We start from the raw sequence: 24,237 nt of genomic DNA on the forward strand, positions 1-24,237 counted from the left end.
ATTAGTAATTTAGCATTTTAACAATTAGCAAATCTTTTAGTTTAATTCCTATTTCTCTAGAAATGTACACAACACCATGTATTCTTTATTGCATTTTTTGGGAAGCCAGAGAGAAGGTTTTGAAATAAATAGGTTAAAACAAAAAGTAAGAAACATTTTAATGAAGTGGGTCAAAGAAATGCTGCTCAGAGAGAAATTGGCAAAATGTGGAGCTTACTACCTTCATAGACTCTATCCTCCCTCTCTATCCCCAAAAAGATGAGAAGCCAAAAATGCTGAAACAGAAACAGCGTGTAGGGTCTAGGAGAATTCAGCATCTGAGAAAGGAAGCTTAGAAATGATTTGGATGATGAAAATCACCTACTTTCCAAGTTCTTCCGTGTCACTCATAAAAATGCTAGTAGCTCTCTGTGATAGTAATTTTAAATCGGAATTTGTTTTGTTCAACGGCCTTTATTTTGTATTCATCAAATTGGATTTCGCTCCACCTTGGAAGACGCAAGACTATGTGAAGCCAGCTATCTTGCTCATATACTTCGTCAGAGTACCACCATTTCTGAGAAAAGGGAAAGGAATTCAGAATGAGTTCTCTGACAAATTCATTAAGGGTCCTTATTTTAGAAATATTATGTAGACCTCCTGGACTTTCCAAAACAATGGAATTGATTAGACAACTGATTGACCACTAAAATTCATGCCGGACTTGGAGACAGAAAGAACTGAGTTCAAGCTCTTGCTTCAGATGCTAACTACTTGGGTGACCCTGGGCCAGACACAACCCCTGCTTCTGTTGCTCATCTGTAAAACAACAACAACAACAAGAGGCATTTCTAAAGTTCTTAAAAATATGGTTTCATTTGATCCTCACAACTACCCTAGGAGGTAGGTGCTATTTTTATTCCAATTTTATAGATGAGGAGACTGAGTCACACAGCCAGTGTCTGAAGCAGGATTTGAACTTGGCATAATAATAGCACCCGCCTCATGGGGTTATGGATAGACTTTCACCTTTTCTATCCCCAACTTATTGTTTGCCACCTGGCAAGGGTCAGAGATCCTAAAAAGGACTCCTCAGCCCCCAGGAGCACCCAGCCACAGCATCCTCTCCTGCGGAGGAGGAACCTTTCGTTTTTATCAGAAGGGGATGTGCATGTGATAAACAGAGCAAAAGGGAGTAATAGCCTTTGCTCTCAAGAGCACAGAAAGGTAAGACCCCAAAGTACCACCATCTTCCCACCTGCTCTAATCTCCACCCCCCTCCAAGGGTCAGGAGGATTGAAGTTTGCTGTGATTGACATACTAGGTGAAAGAAGGAAGATTGAGAAGAGAGAAGTGGGGCAAATTGTCTTAATCCTTATTCCCCTGTGACCTTCCCAGTGGGAAAACCCTGAAGAAGAGAAATCTAGCTGGCATGAGTGAGGAGGCAATCTAGCAGTAGGGAGAAGAATGTACTACCCCTAGGAGGTATGTAACCCTACTTAACTTTTTGACCAGACCTGTGATTTCGTGGGTGGAGGGAGCTCCTGGGGAAGAACTTTCTCTACCAATGCCCATCATTAGCACCTGCTTAGAAACTTAGCCTTAGACTCGCCTGGGGCATTGAGGGGCATTGTGACTTGCCCATAGTTACCCAGTCAGGACAGGGCAGAATCAGGACTTAAATTCAGCCTTCCAGCTTTTGTGAAGAGAAGCTGTGTCACGGCCGGAGGTAACCCCTAACTGTCGCGTCTTCCTGCGGACAGATATAAAGATGTCTGACATTACCAAGAAAAAAGCAGCTACCAGAGCTTCAATTATTGAGCAGCTATTGACAGAAAAGAATTTCCAGGATCTTGGAGATCACCTGACTGAACTAGAAACTATTCACAAGAGTATAGAGCATCTCCAAGAGACAGATGTTGTAAGAGCTGTATATAGAGTTTTGAAACATTGCCCTATAGTGATTTTCAAAAAGAAAGCCAAGTGTTTACTTTCCAAGTGGAAAACACTTTACAAAAGTCACTACTTTCAGCCAGTGAACAGTTCTAATTTTTATCTCGAGGATAGTAAGGAAAACACTGAACATGTTAATCTGGTTCAAGAAGAAAATTCCCCATACCCAAGTAAAGAACAAACATTAGACACAGTAAATTCTAACTCTGTGTCACCATCCCAAGATACTGCAAAAGGTGTTGAAATGTTTGTGCCAGAAAACAGTGCTGCTCTAGTGAAGGAACATTTAGAAGAACATTTCGTGAGTCATGACCCTAAATCCACTGGCAGCAAATCAGCTTGGCCTCAAGATCCCACAAGGGCTAAATGTGTAGAACTTCTCTATGGAGCCTTAGTTGCTTGTGCCACAGACCAGCAGAAAACTGATCGTTGGCAAATACTGGCAAGAGAAATTGAGGAGTATGTTTTTGCACTTTATTCAAAAAATCTCAAAAAATACAAAAATTGCATCAGAAGCAAAGTATCAAATTTGAAGAACCGAAAAAATCCTCATTTACAACAAAATTTGTTTTCTGGGACCTTATCTCCAAAACAATTTGCTGAAATGACAGTCATGGAAATGGCAAATGATGAATTAAAGCAGTTGAGGGCTTCATACACAGAGTCTTGTATACAGGAACATTATCTTCCTCAAGTGATTGATGGCACACAAACAAATAAAATAAAATGTAGGCGCTGTGAAAAATTTAATTGCAAGGTCACCATAATTGCCAGAGGAACACTTTTCCTTCCCAGTTGGGTTCGCAGTGCAAACCCAGATGAAGAAATGATGACCTATGTCATTTGTAATGAGTGTGGAGAACAGTGGTATCACAGCAAGTGGATTTGCACATGATTGTGATGAAACGCTAATAATTGTTAATAAAGATAATTTTTGTTTATAAAAAAAAAATTCAGCCTTCCAGACTCCAAAGCCAGCTTTCTTGTTCATGATGTCACACTGCCTCTCATTAAATTAAACCCTTTTTTTGGAGGAGGGAGGGCCAGGCAATTGGGTTTAAGTGACATGCCCAAGGTCACACAGCTAATATGTGCCAAGTGTCTAAGGCTGTATTTGAACTCAGGTCTTCCTGACTCCAGGGCCAGTGCTCTATTCACTATGCAAATTAAACTTAAAATTAAGTAAGTAGCATACTGGACCTTGAGTCAGGAAGACCTGAATTCAAATCTGGCCTTAGACACTTGCTGTTGGGTAAGTCATTGAATTTCTCTCAGCCTCAATTTCCTCAGCTATGAAGCAAGAATAATAAAAGCACTTAGCTCCCAGGGTTGTTATAAGGATCAAATGAGACAGTATGTTTTTTGCGCTTTGCATGGCATAAGGAGCTATCTAAATGCCAATTCGTCATTGTTGGGATTATTATTTCCAGAAGGTGTAGACTCCAGACTACCCCTGGAAAAGTCCAAATCTTCAGAAGGCATCTAAAGTTAACTTTGAGGTCAGAGTCAACAAACCCCACTTCCCTTTCCCAGCTTCCATTATTTACTTTGCTGATATTTAGCCAAACTTTCTCCAGTACATTTCCATGGCTGTCACAGAGTTGTAAAGCTGTTCTCAGGAAGAAGTTACAGTTCTCCTCATCTCCCATTAGTATGCATACATAAGCCATCAGGTGGTAAATCCTTGGGTGGTAGATAGGACCTGTGAAACTTCGAGATACCAAATTCTCCAGAGTCTAATGAAAGAACAGCGGATATCTGGTTTAGAAAAAAGAATCTTATACCTAGAAAATTATGTTATTTACAGGTTAAATCGGTGGAATCACAATGACATACACATTCAAAGATGGTTTGATTTGTGTATTTCACTCATATCAAAAAAGTTTCTGTAGAAAAAAAATTAGTACAGAGAGAAACAGTTAAATTTGTGAAAAACTGTATGGGATCATAACAAATTGATAGTTCAGCCAGTTCATGATTCTGTGGGTGTCAGTGGTACCGAGCACCTTTTCCTGGGAGAGTGTGTTTATCCTCCTTGAGATGAATTTTAAAAACTAATGAATGAAGCCAAACTATTATAGATATATGTGCAGGATAGTATGCTAAGTGCCAGGGAGGCTATAAGGATGAATAATATCCTGGTCCCCAAGACCTTATGATTTAACTAAATTGGGATGTATTATGTGTCAAGTACTGTGCTAAATGCTACAAGCATACACAGTTCCTTCCCTCAAGGAGTTTACGCACTAATGTCAGCTAATAATACAGATAATCATACTGACAACATAGGATCTATTGTAAAATACTATTAATGTCAGTACTATTATCTAAACACCACTGAGTACTGTCCTTTGTATCAAGCTGATTATCATGATGCTAGCTATTATTGAAATAGATTATTCCTGAAATGGTGATTTCAACTAATGATTTCAACCATTTTTGAAAATTAGTCTGAAATGAATTCCTCTGCTTTGCTTCCTTAGTAATTGGACTATGGTATCAGTGAATTTAATAATTCAGATTTTTTTTTTCAGTGCATCAAGGTCTACAAAGTGATTTCCTTACAAAGTACTTTTCCACGATGTAGTTTTATAGATGAGGAAACAGGTTTAGCAAGATGACGTGACTTGACCATAGTCACATGGCTAATTAAGTAATTAGACTTGGGATTCATTCATTCCTTTCCGGGCTGTCATTCCAAACATACTAATGGTTATTGCATTGGACTGGTGATATGGCACGCATAGATTGAATTAGAGGTAGTGATTTCCAGACATGCTCGTTCCCTGATTTTGCTATCATTTGCCTCCATCTTCTACAAGGTATGGAGGGAATCAGGAGAAATCTGGTTAACTGATTAGGGGTGGGGGTTACTTGTGATTTTACTGTAATAATTTCTGGTGAATTGGTGACATTGAGGTCAGTGTGCCTAGCCTCTAGACAACAAGTAGCCCCAGTGAAATACTAGAGCAAGGAAGTGTGATTCCAAATGTCATGGTGAAGGAGAGCTGGGTAGAGGGAATTTCTTGGTTGGGGATGGAGGATGGAGAGGGGTGGAGGGAGAGAGCAGAGGGCTTCTTTGCCCCAAGGGGGCCTCAGAATGAGAAAGGAAAGAAGAGCAGTTAGTTTAAAATCATGCTGAAAATAACATGATAGGGTTGGAATCAAGGTTAGGGGAGATAACTCTAATTTAGTATGTGTCCAAACACTCTGCTAGCGAAATGGCCATGCTTGAGGCAGTTCTTTTCTTATTGGTAGCCACACTCTCAGGAGCAGTGAAAAAATAACTCACAGGATTAGCTGCATATCTAAGTAATATGTTCTATGTATATCTAAGTAGTGTCCTCTGTTGTTATACTAACTGGCCTGAATACAAACTCAGCAAAATACAAGGAAGGAGTCACCTTGAGTAGTTCAACTCCAATGTCCTGGACGTTCTCCATTTGCTCTTGAATTTGTTTTTGGAGGCAAAGTACCTGGCATTCCATGTACCTGCTTAATCCGGTGCAGTAAAGTAACGAGGGAGTCCTTCTCTGGACCAGCTTTTTAGCTCTGTTGAAAAATACTTGAAAATTTTCCCACTCCTCGAGTCTAGCAAACCTAAACCACCAATAGAGAGAGGAGGGGGAAGGTAGAGTCAACATCACACTTGAGGTCTGTTGCTTTTCTGAATTCAGTTTTAGTGAAAATATGCCTTCCTAAAACTGGGCCCCTAGAAGCCACCCCAGGCCCACCAACTGTGGGAGAATGCAGTTTCAAAGTTGAATTCTGGCTTGAGCAGATTCTGAGAATTTTTTAAATGGTGCCTCTTCCCATGTTGGTTCTGCCAGGTAGGGGGATTAGCTGATGGTAAAGGGGGTAGGAAAGGAGAGTCAGGATGAATTGGGGAATTGGGCACCCAGAAGACAAAAGGAAAACATCAACTCCATTATCTAGCTACTGGAGGGCTGCACTCCAGGGGATTGTAAGCTCCAGGCTCATGGTTAACCAGAATGTTTGAATATGATCTTGGGTTAACTTTCCTTCATCTAATCTCTGGGTCTTTCAAAGCAGCCAGCTTTCTTGCCCAAACTGAATATGTTACAATTCTGGAAAGAAAAGCATCTCTTACTGGAGGCAGTGAGTGTTTTCTAAGGTTCCTTTTTTTAGTTTCTTGGCTCTCATTCTTATCAGCACTGGTGGCACTTTCATTCACCCCACCAGTCATGGAATGCTCTTTCGCCCACACTACTATTTCTCTCTCTACCACTATCAATCATTCAGTAACCTTTCTCCGTTTGAGGTTTATTCATTCAATCAGTATTTATTGACCAACCAAGATTTTGGTAGCTGTTGTCTACAGGTCTCCTTGCTTCCTCAATAAATTCAGTACCTGGCTCACAATCTTTCTCTCCTGCCCAAATCCTGGCCTTATACTAGTAGACTCCAATATACGTATTGATATTCCCTCAAATATCCTTCTCTCAAACATCCAAATCTCTTAATTCCTCAATTCACTCATTTCCCTTGACCACCTCCTCCACCCTACCACAACTACACACAGATGGTCATACTCCTCCCATCTGTATCAGTAATTAAGGTGGGACTTTCTTTTACTGTTTTCTCTTTTAGCACTTATTTAATCAAATGCCCTTGAAAAGTCTGGTCTTTCTTTCTTTGATTAAATCAGGAGTCTTTGATGACCTCCTTGCCTCAAGGGAAAGCCTAGGGAAAGTCGCATGTTGTGATGCCCTTTGACCCTGAACAGAATATATAAACTCAAGAGGTTGGCATTTTCCCTTGGGGCTTTCACTCACTGGAAGAGTGGTGCGTGACTCTGGGCAAGCTGTTGTAACTGCTGCCTGGCTTTGCTAACTCGGATGTTGGTTTGTATTTGGTCTGTTTATAATATATGTTTGTAATTTGTTTGTATTTGCTCTGAAGTTCAGGTTTCTGGCTTTTCCTCCTGAACTAAGTGAATGATATTTGTATGTTTGATTAAACTGAGATTTTTAACCCCATAAAGTTACTTTCCTTAGTAAAGCAGATCAAAAGATCTGGCCCTGGAGTCAAGAGGACCTGAGTTCAAATATGACCTTAGACACTTGACATACTTACTAGCTGTGTGACCTTGGGCAAATCACTTAACCCCAATTGTCCTGCCTTCCCCCCTCCCAAAAAAAATAATAAATAAATCAAAAGAACATGTGCTAGCACCTCTTGTTGCTGGTCTTGTTGGGCCTTACACCCGTTCAGCTGCTCCTAGCCCAATTGTTACTACTCTGAAATTCCTTTATCTAATTATAATCTGTTATCATTCCACTTCTCCCTCTGCTTTTCAACCCTGAAATATGTTGTTGCTGTTGTTATTTTTTACATGGCCACCAATCTTCCCATCCCTCAGGTCTCTCCCAGGCCATCACCCCTGCACTGGTTACACCCTCTTCCCTTTCCCATCCTGACCCCTTGGTGAAACCAGTCCAACGCTATACTGCCTTCTTCTCTTCAGTCTCTTGCTCCCTTATCCTAAAGAAAATCTTGCTCTTCCAAATCCCAGTCGTGCATTGCTCCCATCATCTGCTTCCTTTGCTTGCATGTATTTGCTGGTGAACAAACCTGGAGAAAATCATGAAACTGTGCTGACTGGATCCACTATAAATTTATGTTATATGATCTCAACCAGGCCCTCACTGCAGCAAGGTCATTCTTTTACACCTGCCTAATGGAGTCACTATTCCACTCATCATAGTGGCTTTTCAAAACATTTTTATCTTCTTTAAGCATTTTATAGTTTCCTCTTCCACTGTCCTCCAGCTGAGAGCCTCACCTCATTTCACTGAAAAAAATTGAGGCCGTTCTCAGAGAGCTCTCTTTGTTCCTGTCCCTCATTTCACATCACTTATTTGTCTTTCCCCACTATTTCCTCCTTAAACCTTGTCTCACATGAAGAGGTAGCCCTTCTCTTTGCCAAGGCAAAGCCCTCTACATGCACAAGTATGTGTGTGTGTGTGTGTGATCCCTACTTTCACTAATATTCAATCACTCCATGTCCACTTGTTGCTTCCATTTTGTCTACAAATATGCCCATGTCTCCTGCATCCTCAAAATATCCCCACTTGATCGATCCACCCCTGCTACTTTTCATCCCATCTCTCTCCTTTTTGTGGCTAAACTCCTTGAGAAGGCCATTTCCAATAGGTGTCCCCACTACCTCTCCTCACACTCTCTTCTTAATTAACTCTTTGCCATCTGGCTTCTGACCTCATCATTCTACTGAAACTGCCCTCTCCAAAGTTACCAATGGTCTCTTAATTGTCCATAGCAGCAGAAGGCTTCCACAGTGGAGGCATCCAGCAAAGAACAGCTCAATAGAGAGATCAGAGCCGCAGAGGACCCAGATGGATACAAAAAGCAGCTCACCCACCGACATCCACAGAAAACGTCAACAGCTTTGTAGCATCCGTGGTCTCTTTCTTGCCAAATCTAATTACCTGTTCTCTGTCCTCATCCTTCTTGATCTCTCTACAGCCTTTGACACTGTCAATCATCTTTTTCTTAATACTCTGTCTTCCTAATGCTTTTTGTGACACTGCTCTCTCCTGATTCTCCTCCTACTTCTCTGACCCCCCATCTCTTTTTTGTTAGATATTTATGCATGTCATGCCTGATAACTGTGCCTCAAAATTCTGTCTTGGGCCCTTTCTCTTCTCTTTTCTCTCTATGCAGTTTCATCAGCTCTCATAGTTCCAATTATCTTTATTCAGATGATTCACAAAATCTACTCATTCAGCTCTTACCTCTCTCTCAATCTCCAGTCTCACCTCTGCAACTGCCTTTTAGATCTCTCAAACTGGATGTCTTGTAGACATCTTAAACTCAACATATCCAATCAAATTTATTATATTTCCTCTCAAACTTTTCCCTCTTCCTAACTTCCCCACCCAGGCTTGCAACCCAGGCATGATCCATGGCTCCTCACTCTCACTGCTCCCTGCCTCCTTGGTATCTAATCAGTGGTCATTTCCTGTAGTTTCTACCTTCATAATATCTCTCATATGCCCTACCCTTTTTCTCTTATGACATTACCACAACCCTGGTGCAGGCCCTCATCACTTCACAATTGGACTATTGCAAAAACCTGCTAGATGGTATCCCTCCCTCAAGTCTATCTCCACTCCAATCCATTCTCCACTCAGTCGTTAAATTAACCTTCCTAAAATGTATCTGACTGGATCACTCCCCTAGTCAATCAATTCCAGCGGCTCTCTGGTGCCCCCAGGATCCAATATAAAATCCTCTGTTTGGCTTTCAGAGCTCTTCCTAACCTGGCCCTTTCCTATCCTTCCAATCTTCCTCCAACTTCCTCCCCTCCATGTACTTTGCAATCTAGTGACACTGGACTTCTTGCTGTCCCACCTCCTCACTTAAGGCTTTATCACTGTCGTCCCCCAAGCTTGGAATGCTTTCCCTCCTCATCCCCTCCTCCTGCCTTTGCTGGCTTCCTTCGAGCCTCAGCTGAAGTCTCACCTTCTACATAAAGCCCTTCTCAATCTTCCCTTTGAGATGACCTCCAGCTGATCCTCCATCTTGTTTGCACACGGTTGTCTGCATGTTGTCTCCCAGTTAGACTGTGAGCTCTAGAGAGCAGGGTCAGTCTTTTGCCCTTTTTTTTGTATCCCCAGTGCTGGACACAGTGCCTGGCACGTTAATGCTACTTGACTGACTGGTGGTCTCATCATTGCTTCTTTTAGACAGTGCTCATTACTGTCTGATACTGAATTTATCATCTTTTCCCCTCCCCCAAACTACTTCTCTTCTTCCTAGTTTTCCCATATCTGATAATTGTATCACCCAATCACCCCATGCTCATAAACTCAGGATTATCTTTGACTCCTCCTTCCCCTTAAACCATTTCATTGTTAAAGTCTTTCAATTCGAGCTGCTCCCCCCCCCCATTTCTGCCCCCTCCTTTCCGTTCCCAATGTCACCACCCAGAAGTATCTTCCTAACATCTCCTTGCTTATAAGCTCTGCTCTCTACATTCCATCTTGAACATCGCTGCTAGATGAGTCTTTGTGATGCACAACTCTAATCTCATTATTTCACTGCTCAGTGGCCTACTAGCGTCCACACCCTTTTGCCTGGCCTTCGAGGCCCTCCATAATCTGGTTCTAGCCAGTTCAGTTCAATTCAATTTAGTCCATCCTTAATACCACCTTTCCTCTGAGTATGTCTTTCCTTCTCTTGCTTTTGAAACTGCTTCTACAGTTCCCTATATCTGCAGTGCCACCTTTTATTTCCCCCATCCTCACCTCCTGGACTGAGCCTTCCTTGTTCTCCATTGGAAAGTGATTTCTTTCTCATTAGATCTTAAAACACTCCTCTCATATCAATCCCACAAAATTGTAAACTCCTTGAATGAAGGAACTGGGTTGCATTTATCTTTGGCTATAGACTAGCACATTGCTTTATCCATCGTAGACATAAATAAATGTTTGTGTGTTGGAAAAATAAGAGCAGTAGATAGATGAGCTTTGCATTACCAGATTGCTGCATCCGAGTAAAGAGTCAGTAACATGCCACTGTGGAATTTGATGATGCTGTTATCTTCTCGGTCACTTATGAAGTCCAGACATTCCTCAAAGGTCCTATAAACAAAGCCTATGAAGGACAGGAGAAGGAACATTTCACTTGGGGTTCCCTTTCTTAGCTTCGAATTAACCCTGAGGGAATTTCATAAGAGGTAAGGTGGATGGTTTGAAACCAGAAGTGGGAAGTGTGACCTGCTAGCCCCATGCCACTGATTGCTGCTCTTCACTTGTTCAAGAGTCTAGAAACTTGGGCAGCCCTGTGGACTCACATTGGGCTGTGGGAGTCAGGCCTTTTGCTCCAAAGTCAGAAACGCATCAATTTCTATCCTGTCGTGTTCTAGCTATTCTCTAACTGGTAGCAACACTTAACTTCCTCTCCCTGACACAGTACAGTAGGACTGCCCTGGGAGCTAAGTGGCTAGATTGGACCCTGGTTTAAGGTATGCCCTGGACCAGCCTTAAATAAAGGAATTGTAGATTGTTGTCTCATTGGTGTGAGGCATCATTGAAAGCATCCTCTACCACAAATATTTAACTGACCACTCTACTACGGATATCTGAAACTCCCACCATTAGAATATTTTTGGTTTTTTTTTTGACTAAGGCCTTTGGGTTCTAAAAAGCTCCTATTACAATGTGTGGGGAGAGGTAATATTGCACAATGCTTTAGTGTGTTCTCTTGGGTGCTTAACCTTAGGTCACTTCTCTGGCAGGTGCCTCTGTTTCCACAGCTTTAAAACAAAGGAGTTGGACTAGAACCATAGATTTAGAGCAGGAAGGGGCCTTTACAGGTCATTGAGTCCAACTACCTCATTTCACAGATGAGGAAACTTGAGGTCCAGACTTGAGGACCTAGGACTTGCCCTGGGTCAGGGCAGTTATAGTCAGTGAGTATCTAGGGTGGAATTCAAACCTAGGTCTTCCTGACTCCAAGTCTACCTACTGATATGCAAGGTCCCTTTGAGCTCTCCTATTTTGTAATTCTGTGGTTGAGCTATTATCTGCCATGGAAATCCTGGTGCGAATTCTTTTTAGCACATTTCCTAGCGATACCTTTTTTCTTCTCCAAGGATTTTCCCAAATCATAGAATACAGACGGATGCTGCTTCCCTTGTTCCCTACACCTTTGTCCCTCATGTTCAAGGCAAGGCTGGCCTTGCGTGCACTTTCTGTACCGTAACTTCTTGATGTCAGTCCCACCACCCAAAAACTGAACAGTAACAGCTTCCCTCACACCCTAATCTTTTCTCCACAAAAACCAGGAACAAGCCAGTTCTTGGAGAAAGCCTTTTGAAATGCATGATCTTGTTGCCCTCTTCAGAATACAACAGCAAGACTTACCACCATAAAGCAAGATGTCTAGACAGATGACATAGAAAAGTCCTTGGCTGATGGTGTGATCCTCGATGGTAGCAAATGACCACATCCAATCCATCACTTCAATCATTTTGTGGAATCTGGGCAAGGAAAGAATATGTCCCATCCCTGCAGTACAAAACCACTTGCCACAGTCTAAGCTGAAACATCCCACTGCACCTACCCTGCCAATACAACATTTTCTCCTGGGGCTTGCCACAAAAATACCTGTTTTTCAGGAGGAGAGCTACAGTGAGTCTTTGAAGGACAGAAAAGTGCCTGTTGGGATCCTTGATCAACTGCCACATCTCATGTGCTCGGAAGCCTGTAGAAGAAACAATCTGAAACTCTCTTCCTCCACTCTTTGCCTTCTAATTAAATCTCCAAAGAATGCAAATTCTGTTTTTTGTCTTTCTATCCCTAGTGCCTTGCACATAGGGATAGGAATGGTAGGGACTGTACCTGTGATTTCATTGGTTCTGGGAGGGAACTCCCAGGTGAGTGAACTTCCTCAACCAATGCAAGTTGGCATTTTCTCTGTGACTTATAATCTTCAAGGGTTGGTTATGTAACTTGCCCAGGGTCATCCTGCTAGTTAGTACATGTCAGCAACAGAACTTGAACCCAGTTCTTGGCTTTGAGGCTGGCCCTTTAGCCAATCATTCCCAAACTGTGGTCTACAGACCCCTGGGAGTCCCTGAGACCCTTTCAGGGCATTCTGAAGGTCAAAACTATTTTCACAATAATACCAAAATGTTTTTGTTATTATTAAATTAATTAAATTATCATTATTATTATTTAATTAATAATGTTATTAAAATGATCCTCCCTTTTCCAACTCCATATCTGTGTGAGTCTGGATTTCCTTTGTATCTTTCAACCAAAACAACATATTGCAATAGATTGAATGCAGAAACAGACATGAAAACCTAGCTGTCTTCTCTTAAGCCAGATATTAAAAAGACTGGCAAAGATATGTAAAGCAATGCCATTTTTCTCACCAAAAACTTTTTTGTTTTGGAAAACAGAGCTATTTCTAATTAAAATATGTTGTTTATATTTATAGGCTTTATGGTAATGGGCTTATTATTGTTATTTTAAATGAATTGATAAATAAATTCTTTAAAGTTATTGGTTTTAATTTCTAATTTCTAATATGGTAAATCTCTATAGATATGACCCACAGTCATGACCCCCAGAAATAAGAGCTCTTTGAGATCCACATAATTTTTATGAGTGTAAAAGAGTCCTGAGACTTTACAAATGAAATAATATTTGTAAAGTGCTTAGCACAGTGTCTGGCACTTAATGCGGTACTTAATAAACACTTTTCCCCTTCCCCTTCCCCTTGAAACCAAATAGTTTGAGAATCACTATACTCTACCATGCTGCCTCTCTTACCTTGCACATAGTAGGCCCTTAATAAACAAGAGTTGATTTGAATTGGAGGTTCTTTGCTGCCCAGTCAGATGGAGATGAAAAGGAAATCTTACCTAACTGAATGGACAGGTCTAGGTGACCCATTATATACTTGATGTAAGACAGTTTTTCTGCCACATAAGCAATTATTGCCACAGTCTCTCTACTTAAGGGCTCATTGAAGATTTTCTCAAAGGCCATGACTTCATACTTGAACCATAATCCCTGGTAACCTGCCAGTTGGCTGTGCAATGAGTAGTCCAAGTAGGCTTTAATGATCTGAAATGTCATCAGTGAAAGAAAGGAAGGAAGAAAGAAGGAAAAAAGGGACAAATGTGAAAGGGGATCCAAAGCTGGATTCCCACATGCAATCAATCAGCAATTATTTATTAAATGTTTACTATGTGTCAGGCACTGTGCTAAGCCCTGGAGATACAAAGAAAAAGCAAAAACAGTTCTTGCCCTAAAGGAGCTTATGTTCTAATGGGAGAGATATTATATATGTGTGGATATAGATATAGATATAGATATAGATATAGATATAGATATAGATATAGATATAGATATAGATATATAGGTGCATACAGAGGGGCAGCTAGGTGGGCCTGGAGTCAGGAAGATTCATCTTCCTAAATTCAGATCTGGCCTCAGACACTTACTGTGTGACCCTGGGCAAGTCACTTCACCCTGTTTGCCTCAGTTTCTTCATGTGTAAAATGAGCTGAAGAAGGAAATGGCAAACCACTCCAGTGTCTCTGCCAAGAAAACCCCAAATGGGGTCACAAAGAGTTGGACATGACTAAAAATGACAACAACAACAACAAAAACACATACAGAGTGAATGGAAGGCCACCTTAGAGGGAAGGCACGTGAAACTTGGAGTCCACACTAGACCTCCTATAGAAGGTAGATTTTTATCTGAATCTTGAAGGAAGCACAGGTCAAGGTAAAAAGGGAGAGCATTCTAGGTAGCCAGAAAAAAAGACACCTAGATGGAAGATGTACGGTCACGTTTGAGAAACCAAAAGTAGGCCAGTATGAATGGACCATAGATCTCATGGAAGGGAGTAATGTGTAAGAAGAATGGAAAGACAGGATAAGGTTAGGTGATAAAGAACTTCAAATGCCAAGCAGAGAGGTTTCTATTTTTTCCTAGAGGTAACAAGAAGCCAGTGGAGTTTATTGAGGAGGGACTATGCTTTAGGAAAATGACTTTGGTAGCTAAGTGGAAGATAGTTTGGAGGGGACGGACAAGTGATTAGGGTCTGAACCAACGTGGTAGCAGTGTGAACAGAAACATGGGGGTACAGAGGAAAGATGTTGTGGAGCAGAAATGATAAGATCAGATTGGGCTGTGGGGTGAGTGACAGGGAAGAGTCAAGGATAACACCAAAGTAAAGAACCTGAGTGACTGGGGGGGATAGAGATGCCCTTAATAGTACAAGGGAAGTTTGGAAGGGGGTGGATTTGGTGCAGAGAGATTATGAGTCCAGTTTGGGACATGGTGAGTTTGAAATGCCTAAGGCACTTCCAGAGAAGGAGCTGTCAAATAGGTAGGATGGAAACCAGGAGAGAGTAGTATCCTGAAAACACAGAGAGAAGAGAGTATCAAGGAGAAGATCGTGATCAACATTGTTGAAGGTTGCAGAGAGGTCAAGAAGGATGTGAATTGAGAAAAGGCCATTGGATTTGGAAACTAAGAGGTTATTAGTAATTTAAGTTACTAATCATTACTTTAGTTACTATTTCCAAGATATGCTGTCTAGGGAACTGATTCAAATATATAAAAATAGGATCAATTCCCCAATTATTAAATAGTCAAAGGATATGAACAGACAATTTTCAAGGAAAGAAATCCATAATATTAAGAACCATATGAAAATCTGCTCCAAATCACTAATAATTAGGGAATTTCAAATTCAAGATAACCTGAGGTCCTATTTTACTGGCAAAGCTGACAAAAATGGAAAATGGTAAGTGCTGGAAGGTCTTTGGGAAGATAGTCATAATGCATTAATGCACTACTGGTTGAGTTGTAAATTGGTTGAGCCATTATGGAAAGCAATTTGGAATGATACCTCAAAAGTGTCTACATTTGACCTGGTAATACAAATGCTTCATTTATACCCCATAGAAATTAAAGAAAGAGGAAAAGGTACAGGGGCATGCAGCTGGTAAATGTTTAACAACTCTCTGTACAATATACTTTTAAATTACATCTATTAACATTTTCCAAATCACTTTCTTAAGTCTACATAACTAACAGGACAGTAAATCATGTCCTGATTAATAGCATTTACCTATTTCTGAGATCTAAATATTCACACAGAGAACAACAGTTGGATCTTTGAGGCAGTTCAAGTTGGCTCTAGCATGCCCCTGAAAAAAGACCCACGTGTGCAGAAGAAATTTATAGCAGCTCTTTTTGTGGCGTCAGAGAATTGAAGGGGCAGCTGGGTGGCTCAGTAAATAGAGTGCTTGGCCTGGAGTCGGGAAGACTCATCTTACTGAGTTCAAGGCTGTCTTCAGACACTTACTAGCTTTGTGACCCTAGGCAAGTCACTTCACCTTATTTGCCTCAGTTTCCTCATCTGTCCAATGAGCTGGAGAAGGAAATGGCAAATCACTCCAGCATCTCTGCCAAGAAAACCTCAAATGGGTCATGAAGAGTTGGACATGACCGAAACTATTGAGCAACAACAACAAAAGGGTTGAAACTAAGGGGGTGTTCATCAGTGGAAGAATGGTCCAACAAATTACAGTATATGAATGTAATGAAATACTATTGTGAGAGAACCCTGGCAAGACTTATATGAACTGATGTAGACCGAAATGAGGAGAACCAGGAAAATTCTCTATACATACATATCTATCTATCTATATACACACACACATATATATACACATATATACACACATATATATAATATAAATGTACATATATAAACACACACACATACATACATACATATATATATGTAATGGTAATTGTATTAGCAAGGCAATAATCACAAAATAGATTATAATTGTCAAAATGCCTACGTGGTTCTGTATCGCAAAAGATAAAAGACCCTCCACATAGAAGGTAGAACAAGTAAACCATTTATTCAGACACCAGAGGACCAGGTCCCAAAACCATCACAGCAGCAAAGAACTCAATACACAATATCACAGCAGAGAGCCACTCTATCCCATAACCTTCCCACCCTCTGCCAGGGCCTTGCCACCAACAACCACTCGTCGCACAGCCACCCCATCCGCTCTTCCCCGGCTCTGGCTGCTCTCTCAGCATATCCTGCGACACACGTTCTTCTTCCTCTCATCAAGCTCCTCCCGCTACACGTGACTTAGGCTTCTTGTGATGTGAGCAGGTCACATGGACCTATTAATGGGCGGGAAAGATCTTCAAATCTAAATTGTCCTTACAGTAGTGTAAATGGGAAGATCTTTCCTACTCATTAAAAGGCCCATGGGAACCTGCCTGGGTCACACGGAAGCCTGAGTTACATGAGTCTGTGGTGGGTGCAGCTTGCTGAACAGGTGGAGCAGGAAGGGTGGAGCACAGCTGAGAGAGAGATGATGGGAGTTGCAGCTTGGAGAGAGAGAGAAACAGGTACAGGCAGCAGCTAACATGTGTGGGAGAGGGAGTATGTATTGTGGAAAGGCCCTAACAGAGGCAAAGCGGTGCCCCCTGCATTGATAATGTGTATAGATTTCTTTGTTGCTGTGATGGACTTGGCTTTCTGGTGTCTGAATAAATGTTTTGGTTCTGTCTTCCACAGAGAGGGTCTGTTATATTTTGCGATTCAGAACTATGCTGGCATGTTCGTAGCTGCCATAGGTACTGTGAATATTGCATTGGCGCTATAATATATAACAACGCTGTAAAGATGAATAGCTTTGAAAGACTCAAGAACTCTAATCAGTGCAATGATCAGTCATGATTCCAGAAGAATGAGGATAAAGAACACTGCCCAACATCTGCAGAGAAGTGATAAGACCAGGGGTGGGGAACCTGTGGCCTTGAGGCCACATGTGGCCTTCTAGGTCCTCAAGTGTGGCCCTTTGACTGAATCCAAACTTCATAAAACAGTTCCCCTTAATAAAAGGATTTGTTCTGTAAAACTTGGACTCAGTCAAAAGACTTCACCCGAGGACCTAGAAGGCCACATGTGGCCTTGAGGCTAGAGGTTTCACACCCCTGGACAAGACTGAATGTACAGAATAAGACATACATTTTTGGACATGGCCAGTGTGGGAATTTGTTTTGCTTGACTATGTGTATTTGTTGTAACGTGTTTTTTTTTTTCTTTCTCAGTTGAGGGGAGGGGTTGGAGGAAGGTGGGAAGGAGAGAAAATAAATACTGGTTTCTAACTGAAAAAAAATTTGAAACAAGGATGTAAGCTTGCGGGTAGGGACTATCCCTAGTAGCTGGTAACATGCCTGGCACACAGTAAGTGCTTAATACCTAATTTTTCATTCATTCATTTGTAACAGACTAGATGATCTCTTATATTCCTGCAATTCTGAGACTCTCTATAAGTCTTCAAAGCATACCTGGAAGTTGTCTTGAGTTTCCAGTGCAGTATTCACTTGCATCATGGCAGCTAAGTGGGCAAAGTACTTGTAACGAAAAATATAATCCAAACTGTAGATCCTCCATAATAAGGCCAGGCAAGAGATTTGCTGGTGAAGCTGGGCCAATTTTTGCTTCCTATTAGGTAGAGGACAAGCAAAATCATACAAAGAGAGAAGTAACAGAATAACACAAAGAGGAATCCTCCTTGAGGTGTGAGAGGGGTCAAGATGACCTCTGAAGTTACTTTCAACTCTGAGATTCTGGGAAAACCTATCTAAGGAATTGTAGCCTGGGTGTCATGAAAGAATTCCTCACAATTATTCCGCCTTAACTTGAAGCAACTGTTTCCTAGGTTCATAGGATTTAAAGTTGAAATAGACCAGAGAGGTCAACTAGTTTAACTCCTTTTGTTCTAAAGATGAAGACCCAGAGGAATTCTGTGTCATCTTGTTCCCCACAAAGGGTAAGGGCCCTTCTCTTCTACTTCTCTGGTATTGCTCATAGTTCTATAACCAGTTATTAATCAGACTACTCTAGGAGAAGAGGAAGAAGCCTGGATCACATAGGATCACACCACAATTTCACATCTAACCTAGACCAAGCATCAGAGAGAAATCCAGAAGGGAACAACTTAACAAAAGGAAAGGAACCAAAGCCTGGAGAACCTCGTCTGTCTTCCACACTATAATCCTCTTCAGATATCTGAAGACAGCTATCATATCCCTCTAAGTCTCCTCTGTTGTAGGTAAAGTATCCAGTTACTGCACCCCATGCTTATAGGACATGATCTTGAGGTTTGGGACTATCTTGATTGCCAGCTTCTGAGCACTCTCCAGCATATCAATTCCCAGAACTGAATATAAAACTACAGATGTGGTCTAACCAGGGCAGAACACACCTGGACTTCCTACCTCCACCCACACAGAGCCTTTCTCTTATTGTAGTCTAAGATTAACTTTCTTTGGCTTCCACATCATGCTACTGGCTTATCTTGAGTTTACAATTCACTAAAAGCAGTGGATCTTTATCAGACTCTGCTGTATAGCCATATTTTCCCCACTTCATACTTGTGAAGCCGATTTTTGAACTCACATTCAAGGTTTCACTTTTATACTCATTAAATGTCGAACCTTCAGCTCTAGCCCAAGGGGTCAGCATACTATTGCTGGAGGCCACTGCCTGTTTTTGTACAGCCTGTGAGCTAAAAATGGTATTATTTTTACCAAGGTTTTTGGGATCCAGACTGTGTCACTCAATATGTTAGCTCTCCTTACAAGCTTTGTTTCATCTGCAAATTTGATAAGCAGGCCATTTATGTCTCTACCCAACTAATTGATAAAAAGGTTAAACATGAAGTGACATTACTCACAATTTTCTACCATCCTTCTCTGTAAAAGTTTACTAATAAGTTTATATTTTAAAGCATAGGACCCAGCATAGATCACTATGGTACTCCACTAGGGATTCCTTCCAAGTTGCTACTATATCATTAATGACTACGTGTGTGTGCGTGCATGCATGTGGGCGTGTGTGTGTGTTGTGTGTGTATGTGTAAAGGAATCCCAGCAATTCAGTTTCAACCTCATTTAACTATATTATCATCTTGTTCACCCCTCTTCATCTTTTCTGTGAGAAAAGCATGAGAAAGTTTTTCTAATCCTTTGCTAAAAATTCCAGTACTCTAACACCCTAATGGATCCATTATCCCATCACAGATGTGAATATTTCCTCTAATGATGCAGATCCATCCTGCCCAACCTGTGTGGCTCATCAGGGGTATGTTGCTAAATGTTTTAGTAACCAGCTCTCTGGGGGGAAAATGTGTACATAACACAGTTTGAAGTTTCTGCCTCATTCACATTTTCTCCATCACTTTCTTAAGTCTAGAAGATCAACACAACAATAAACCAAGTCCTGTTTTATAGCATTTGCTGATTTCTAAGACATAAATGCTTACATTGAAAATTTAGCAATTGACTATTGTGACCTGTTTGATCTGGCTCTGATAGACTTGTCCATGCTCTTCCTCAAGTTCACCAGAGGAGTTCTTCCCAACATTCTGGGGACCTTTCTCATGTTTTCTTGAAATGGAAAGGATGCCAATGAAGGATATAAAGTACCTGGTTTTTAGCCTTCATTCTCATTCCATGGTTGGCACATCTGCTTCAGGTATATCTTTCCTTATACCATTTCTCCTGAGTAATCCCTTCTTTGTGTAATAGGGGTCTGATGTATGCATAGAGACCATTGGTTTTCTTAGCTGATGGAGTCTCTTCATGTAGAGGATGCTAGAGAGCTTGTTTCTGGGAGACTCATGATAATGTGAAGGGGAATGCCTTGGAGGGACTGTGGAGCATGGGCAGATATTCTGTAATTGATCCTGGTTGGCAAACCACAAAATGGAGGGGTAATTCTTTGATTGGCTTCAAAGACACTAAAAGAGGTTTGTAAGCTTCAGATATGTCCTTTTTGCCTCTCTTTGCTCCATTTAGTGACTCTTTCATTTGCAATGTCCAAGGTAAGACTATGCTGTGAAGGAAAAAGCCTTAGAAACTCTTCCTTCTCTGAGGCCACGTGGCCCCAAGAAACACAACTTAGTCCTTGGTCTTTTCATTTGTTCTTTTCCATTCTAAGTGAAGGGAGTGGAGTCTCTGACTTTGCTTGAGGGAATGAGTCTCAGAAATCCAGGAGTCACAATACAGGCTTAGTTGTACCATAGATGTAACATATGTACCATAGATGCCCCAAGAAGCAATGAGTGATCTTTAAGAGTGACCTTCAAGAGACAGGCCCAGAAGGACTCACCCAGCAACAATGCTGGCTTTGGATGTACACTTGGTGGGACTGACACCATATAAAAACCAAGCTAAGTTTTGAACCCACTTTGCCTAAGAGACCAAGGTGGTATAGTGGAGATCATAGGTCTGAAGTACTAGGGAAAAGTTTGTATACTTTTTTTTGCTATATTTTTGAGGTAACTATGTCATTGTATGTTTAAATAAACAGTTCAGTTGTTTTTCAGTCATGTCCAACTCTTTGTGAATCCATTTGGGATTTCCTTGGCAGAGATACTGGAGTACTTTGTCCTTTCCTTCTCCAGCTCATTTTATAGGTGAGAAAACTGAGGCAAACAGGGTTAAGTGATTTGCCCAGAGTCACACAGCTAGGAAATGTCTAAAGTCCGATTTGAACTCAGCAAAATGAGTCTTTCTGACTCTAGGCTCAGCACTTAATCCACTGTGCACCTAGCTGCTGAGTTAATCACTGTCCTCTAACAATGGAGGAGCGAGGGAAACACAGTCAGTGGGGGCTTGGGCTGACAATGCGAGAGAAGAGACATTCCAGACCCTGAGGGTAACTCCCCTGGATCCCTGGAAGGAGATGGAGCCTCCTGGCTTTCACAGAGTGTATGTTCTGTTACAATTGTAACATATTTCAGACTGCTCATGTCTACCACAAGGATCTCTGTCACCCTGGGTCAATCCTCCACTTCAATTTTTCAGAGAATGTAGTGTCTTGTAACTCCCATCCATACAATATAACCAGAAGACTATTGGTGTGAAAAGACAGATCTTTGTTTCAGGGAGAAGTTTGGAGTCGTTAAAAGATCCTTACAATTTCTTTAAGCAACCTGATCTATTCTCTTCTTCCTGTTCAATTCTGGGGCCAAATTATTGCTCACTTGCAGTGTCTGTGTAAGATACACAAGTTGATGGATGAGTAGGCTCTGCGGTGTTCTGAGGCATGGTGCTATCCAAACAGCATCCTTGGCAAACAGGAGCATCAGGAGGACTTCACTATCTGATTCTGGGCTTGCTCTCTTCCCTAATAGTGGCGACCAGCCACCTTTGGTGAGCCCACATTTCTACCTTTATCCTTCACTTGATATTAATGAATCATACCATATTTCTCCATGTATAAGACACTCTTTTTTGAAAAATTTGGGGTCTAAAGACCGGGTGCATCTTATACAGTGGTTGTAGATTTTTTTACTTGCATTTTCTGCTTTTTTGCGCTTGTTTTTGCACTCATCATCGTGGATTTTTTTACTTGCATTTTCTGCTTTTTTGCGCTTGTTTTTGCATTCCTCATTGTGGATTTTTTTACTTGCATTTCCTGCTTTTTTGCTCTTGTTGTTCTTGCGCTTATTGTTTTGCATTTGTTACCAGTATGTTAGGTTATGTTTTGCCATGTTGTGCCCAGAAATGGCTCAGAAAAGATTTTCGTACAGTGCTGAATTCAAGTTAAAAGTGATCCAGTTTGCAAAAATGAATGGAAGTTGTGCTGTTGAACATAAGTTTGGACCTCCTCCAAATGAGAAAACAATCTGAGATTGGCCATGGGAAGAAGAAACCCTACTGAAAACACCACGGCAGAAGAAGGCCATGAGAGGCAAGTCAGCAAAATGGCCTGATTTAGAGAGGGAGTTGAAGATATGGATTGAAGAGCAAAGGGCATTTGGAATTCCTGTGCCCACAAAGATGGGTCAGCATGAGGCAAGAAGAATTGCTGATGAAAAAGAAGTTACTGATTTCAAAGGAGGACACAACTGGTGCTTTAGGTTCATGAAACAGAATGGACTAAGCATGTGTACATGCACCAGACTTACCCAAAAGATGCCTGAAAGCTATGAGCAGATGAATAAAACTTGAGTTCAATGACTTTATGTAATACATTTTTTTTTCAAATTTCAGGCCCCAAAATTAAGGTGCATCTTATACATGGGGAAATACAGTATATACTTTTTGCAAGTGCATGGGTGACATCTTTTGGGAGGAGAGACTTTAAAATGGTGTTTTGTTCTACAGGCCAGTGGAGCTTTATGTTCTCTATACCTTTAGGTCAGTTGTGTGATGTTGCTTACTGTGGCTTATCACTTCTAAAAGCCTGCCTATTCCATATTAGTCAGCTATGGCATAGTAGATAGAGCACCAGGGCTGGAGTCAGGAAAACCTGAGTTCAAGTTCAGCTTCAGATACTTTTTAATTTAGTGACTCCAGACAAATTGCTTAATTTCTGCTTGCCTCAGTTTCCTCAGTTATAAATTGGGGGTAATCATAACACCTATCTCTCAGAGTTGTTGTAAGGATTAAGTGAGATAATATTTGTAAAAAGCACTTAGTACAGTTCCTGGTACACAGAAGGTGCTATAGATCCCCTTTTCCTACCAACATTCTTATCAAGGAAATCTTTGATATGTGCAGTTTATCCTTAGAAACATTTCATGTAGATAGAAAAAAGGCATATGTGTCATTAGTTACTGACATTCTCTTGGTCACTTTTTAAAGATAATAATTAATGACATTTTTTCCCATGCCACTACTCTTTTTAACCATTTGGAATCTTCAGAAGATACTATATTTGACCAACATACAGAGGTCCTTTGAACCTTTAAGGACTGTCCTTGTGCCTTCCTGTACCCCTAACGCTACTTGAAGGTCCCTTGAAGACACTCTAAAGCCACACCACCCATTATTTTCCAGTGTGGAAGCTTACTTTGGAGAAAGCACATATTGAAAAGGCACCTAAAAGGATGACACCCTTCAAAAGCGTGATAGGGTTCTTCTGTAGTAGATTGTTGGGATGTCCCATCCTGTAGGGAGTACCTCACATGCCCTGTTCTAATTCTATCTCTTACCGTGGAGGACAGATGTCATTTTGTTGTTGATTCATGTGAAAGGCATGTTTGTTTTTCTCAATATGGGTCTGGAGGAGAACTGAAATCCAACTGTAAGGGAAGACACGTTTTAGTAACTTCAGTGCTTTCATCATCATTTTCTTGGCAATTATCATCTGGCCCACATTGAAGGAGACCTATGTGCCAATGAGAGAAAAAAAGCAAGAAAAGCAACTATATAAGAATAATAGCTGACATCTATCTTTCACCTATCCACCTACCTATCATCTATCTACCTATCTATCCTCTCTCTCTCTCTCTCTCTCTCTCTCTCTCTGTCCCTTTCTTTTTCTCTCCCCCCCCACACACATACACATACACACACATGTTTGTATATGTAAATTACAAAGTGCTTTTCATATTTTAACTCAATGAAGTTCACTCAAGCATTCCAAAATTATATTTCTGTATTCTAGCTCTGGCTGAAAGGGATAGCTGGCTTCCTGAATGTTTTCCTCTAAAAGAAAATAGAGAAGACACAGGTAGTAGGTGATTCCAGGGATATATACGTGTGTGCGTGCGCACACACACACGCTCACACACATATGTGTATACATATATATTTACATATATACATATATACACAGTTACATTAAAAATAACATTGAGGGACAGCTAGGTGGCACAGTGAGTAGAGCACTGGCCTTGGAGTCAGGAGGACCTGAATTCAAATCCAGCCTCAGACACTTGACACACTTACTAG

General features: G+C 41.1%; 2 protein-coding genes across 2 annotated transcripts in view; one reads left to right on the forward strand and one right to left on the reverse strand.

Moving 5' to 3' along the window:
- Nucleotides 1–397: 397 nt before the first annotated feature.
- The window catches only part of ADCY10 (adenylate cyclase 10), a 142,200-nt gene continuing 118,360 nt past the window's right edge, over nucleotides 398–24,237 (reverse strand). The window contains exons 24-32 of the mRNA XM_036755485.1: nucleotides 23,496–23,671; nucleotides 17,836–17,992; nucleotides 13,352–13,556; nucleotides 12,087–12,183; nucleotides 11,844–11,959; nucleotides 10,455–10,572; nucleotides 5,337–5,532; nucleotides 3,480–3,668; nucleotides 398–556 (exon numbers count right to left, since the gene is read on the reverse strand). Coding sequence (XP_036611380.1) covers nucleotides 398–556; nucleotides 3,480–3,668; nucleotides 5,337–5,532; nucleotides 10,455–10,572; nucleotides 11,844–11,959; nucleotides 12,087–12,183; nucleotides 13,352–13,556; nucleotides 17,836–17,992; nucleotides 23,496–23,671 — 1,413 coding nt within the window. The remainder of the gene's footprint in view (nucleotides 557–3,479; nucleotides 3,669–5,336; nucleotides 5,533–10,454; nucleotides 10,573–11,843; nucleotides 11,960–12,086; nucleotides 12,184–13,351; nucleotides 13,557–17,835; nucleotides 17,993–23,495; nucleotides 23,672–24,237) is intronic.
- Nucleotides 1,751–2,827, forward strand: LOC118848882 (transcription elongation factor A N-terminal and central domain-containing protein-like). The gene has a single exon (XM_036757925.1). The coding sequence runs from the start codon at nucleotides 1,751–1,753 to the stop codon at nucleotides 2,825–2,827; it is 1,077 nt and encodes a 358-aa protein (XP_036613820.1).

Source organism: Trichosurus vulpecula, chromosome 4 (assembly GCF_011100635.1).
Source record: "Trichosurus vulpecula isolate mTriVul1 chromosome 4, mTriVul1.pri, whole genome shotgun sequence".
Classification (NCBI taxonomy): domain Eukaryota; kingdom Metazoa; phylum Chordata; class Mammalia; order Diprotodontia; family Phalangeridae; genus Trichosurus; species Trichosurus vulpecula.

What these genes read in the sequence shown, in the direction of transcription:
- LOC118848882 (XM_036757925.1), top strand. Translation starts at nt 1,751, where the DNA reads ATGTCTGACATTACCAAGAAAAAAGCAGCTACCAGAGCTTCAATTATT.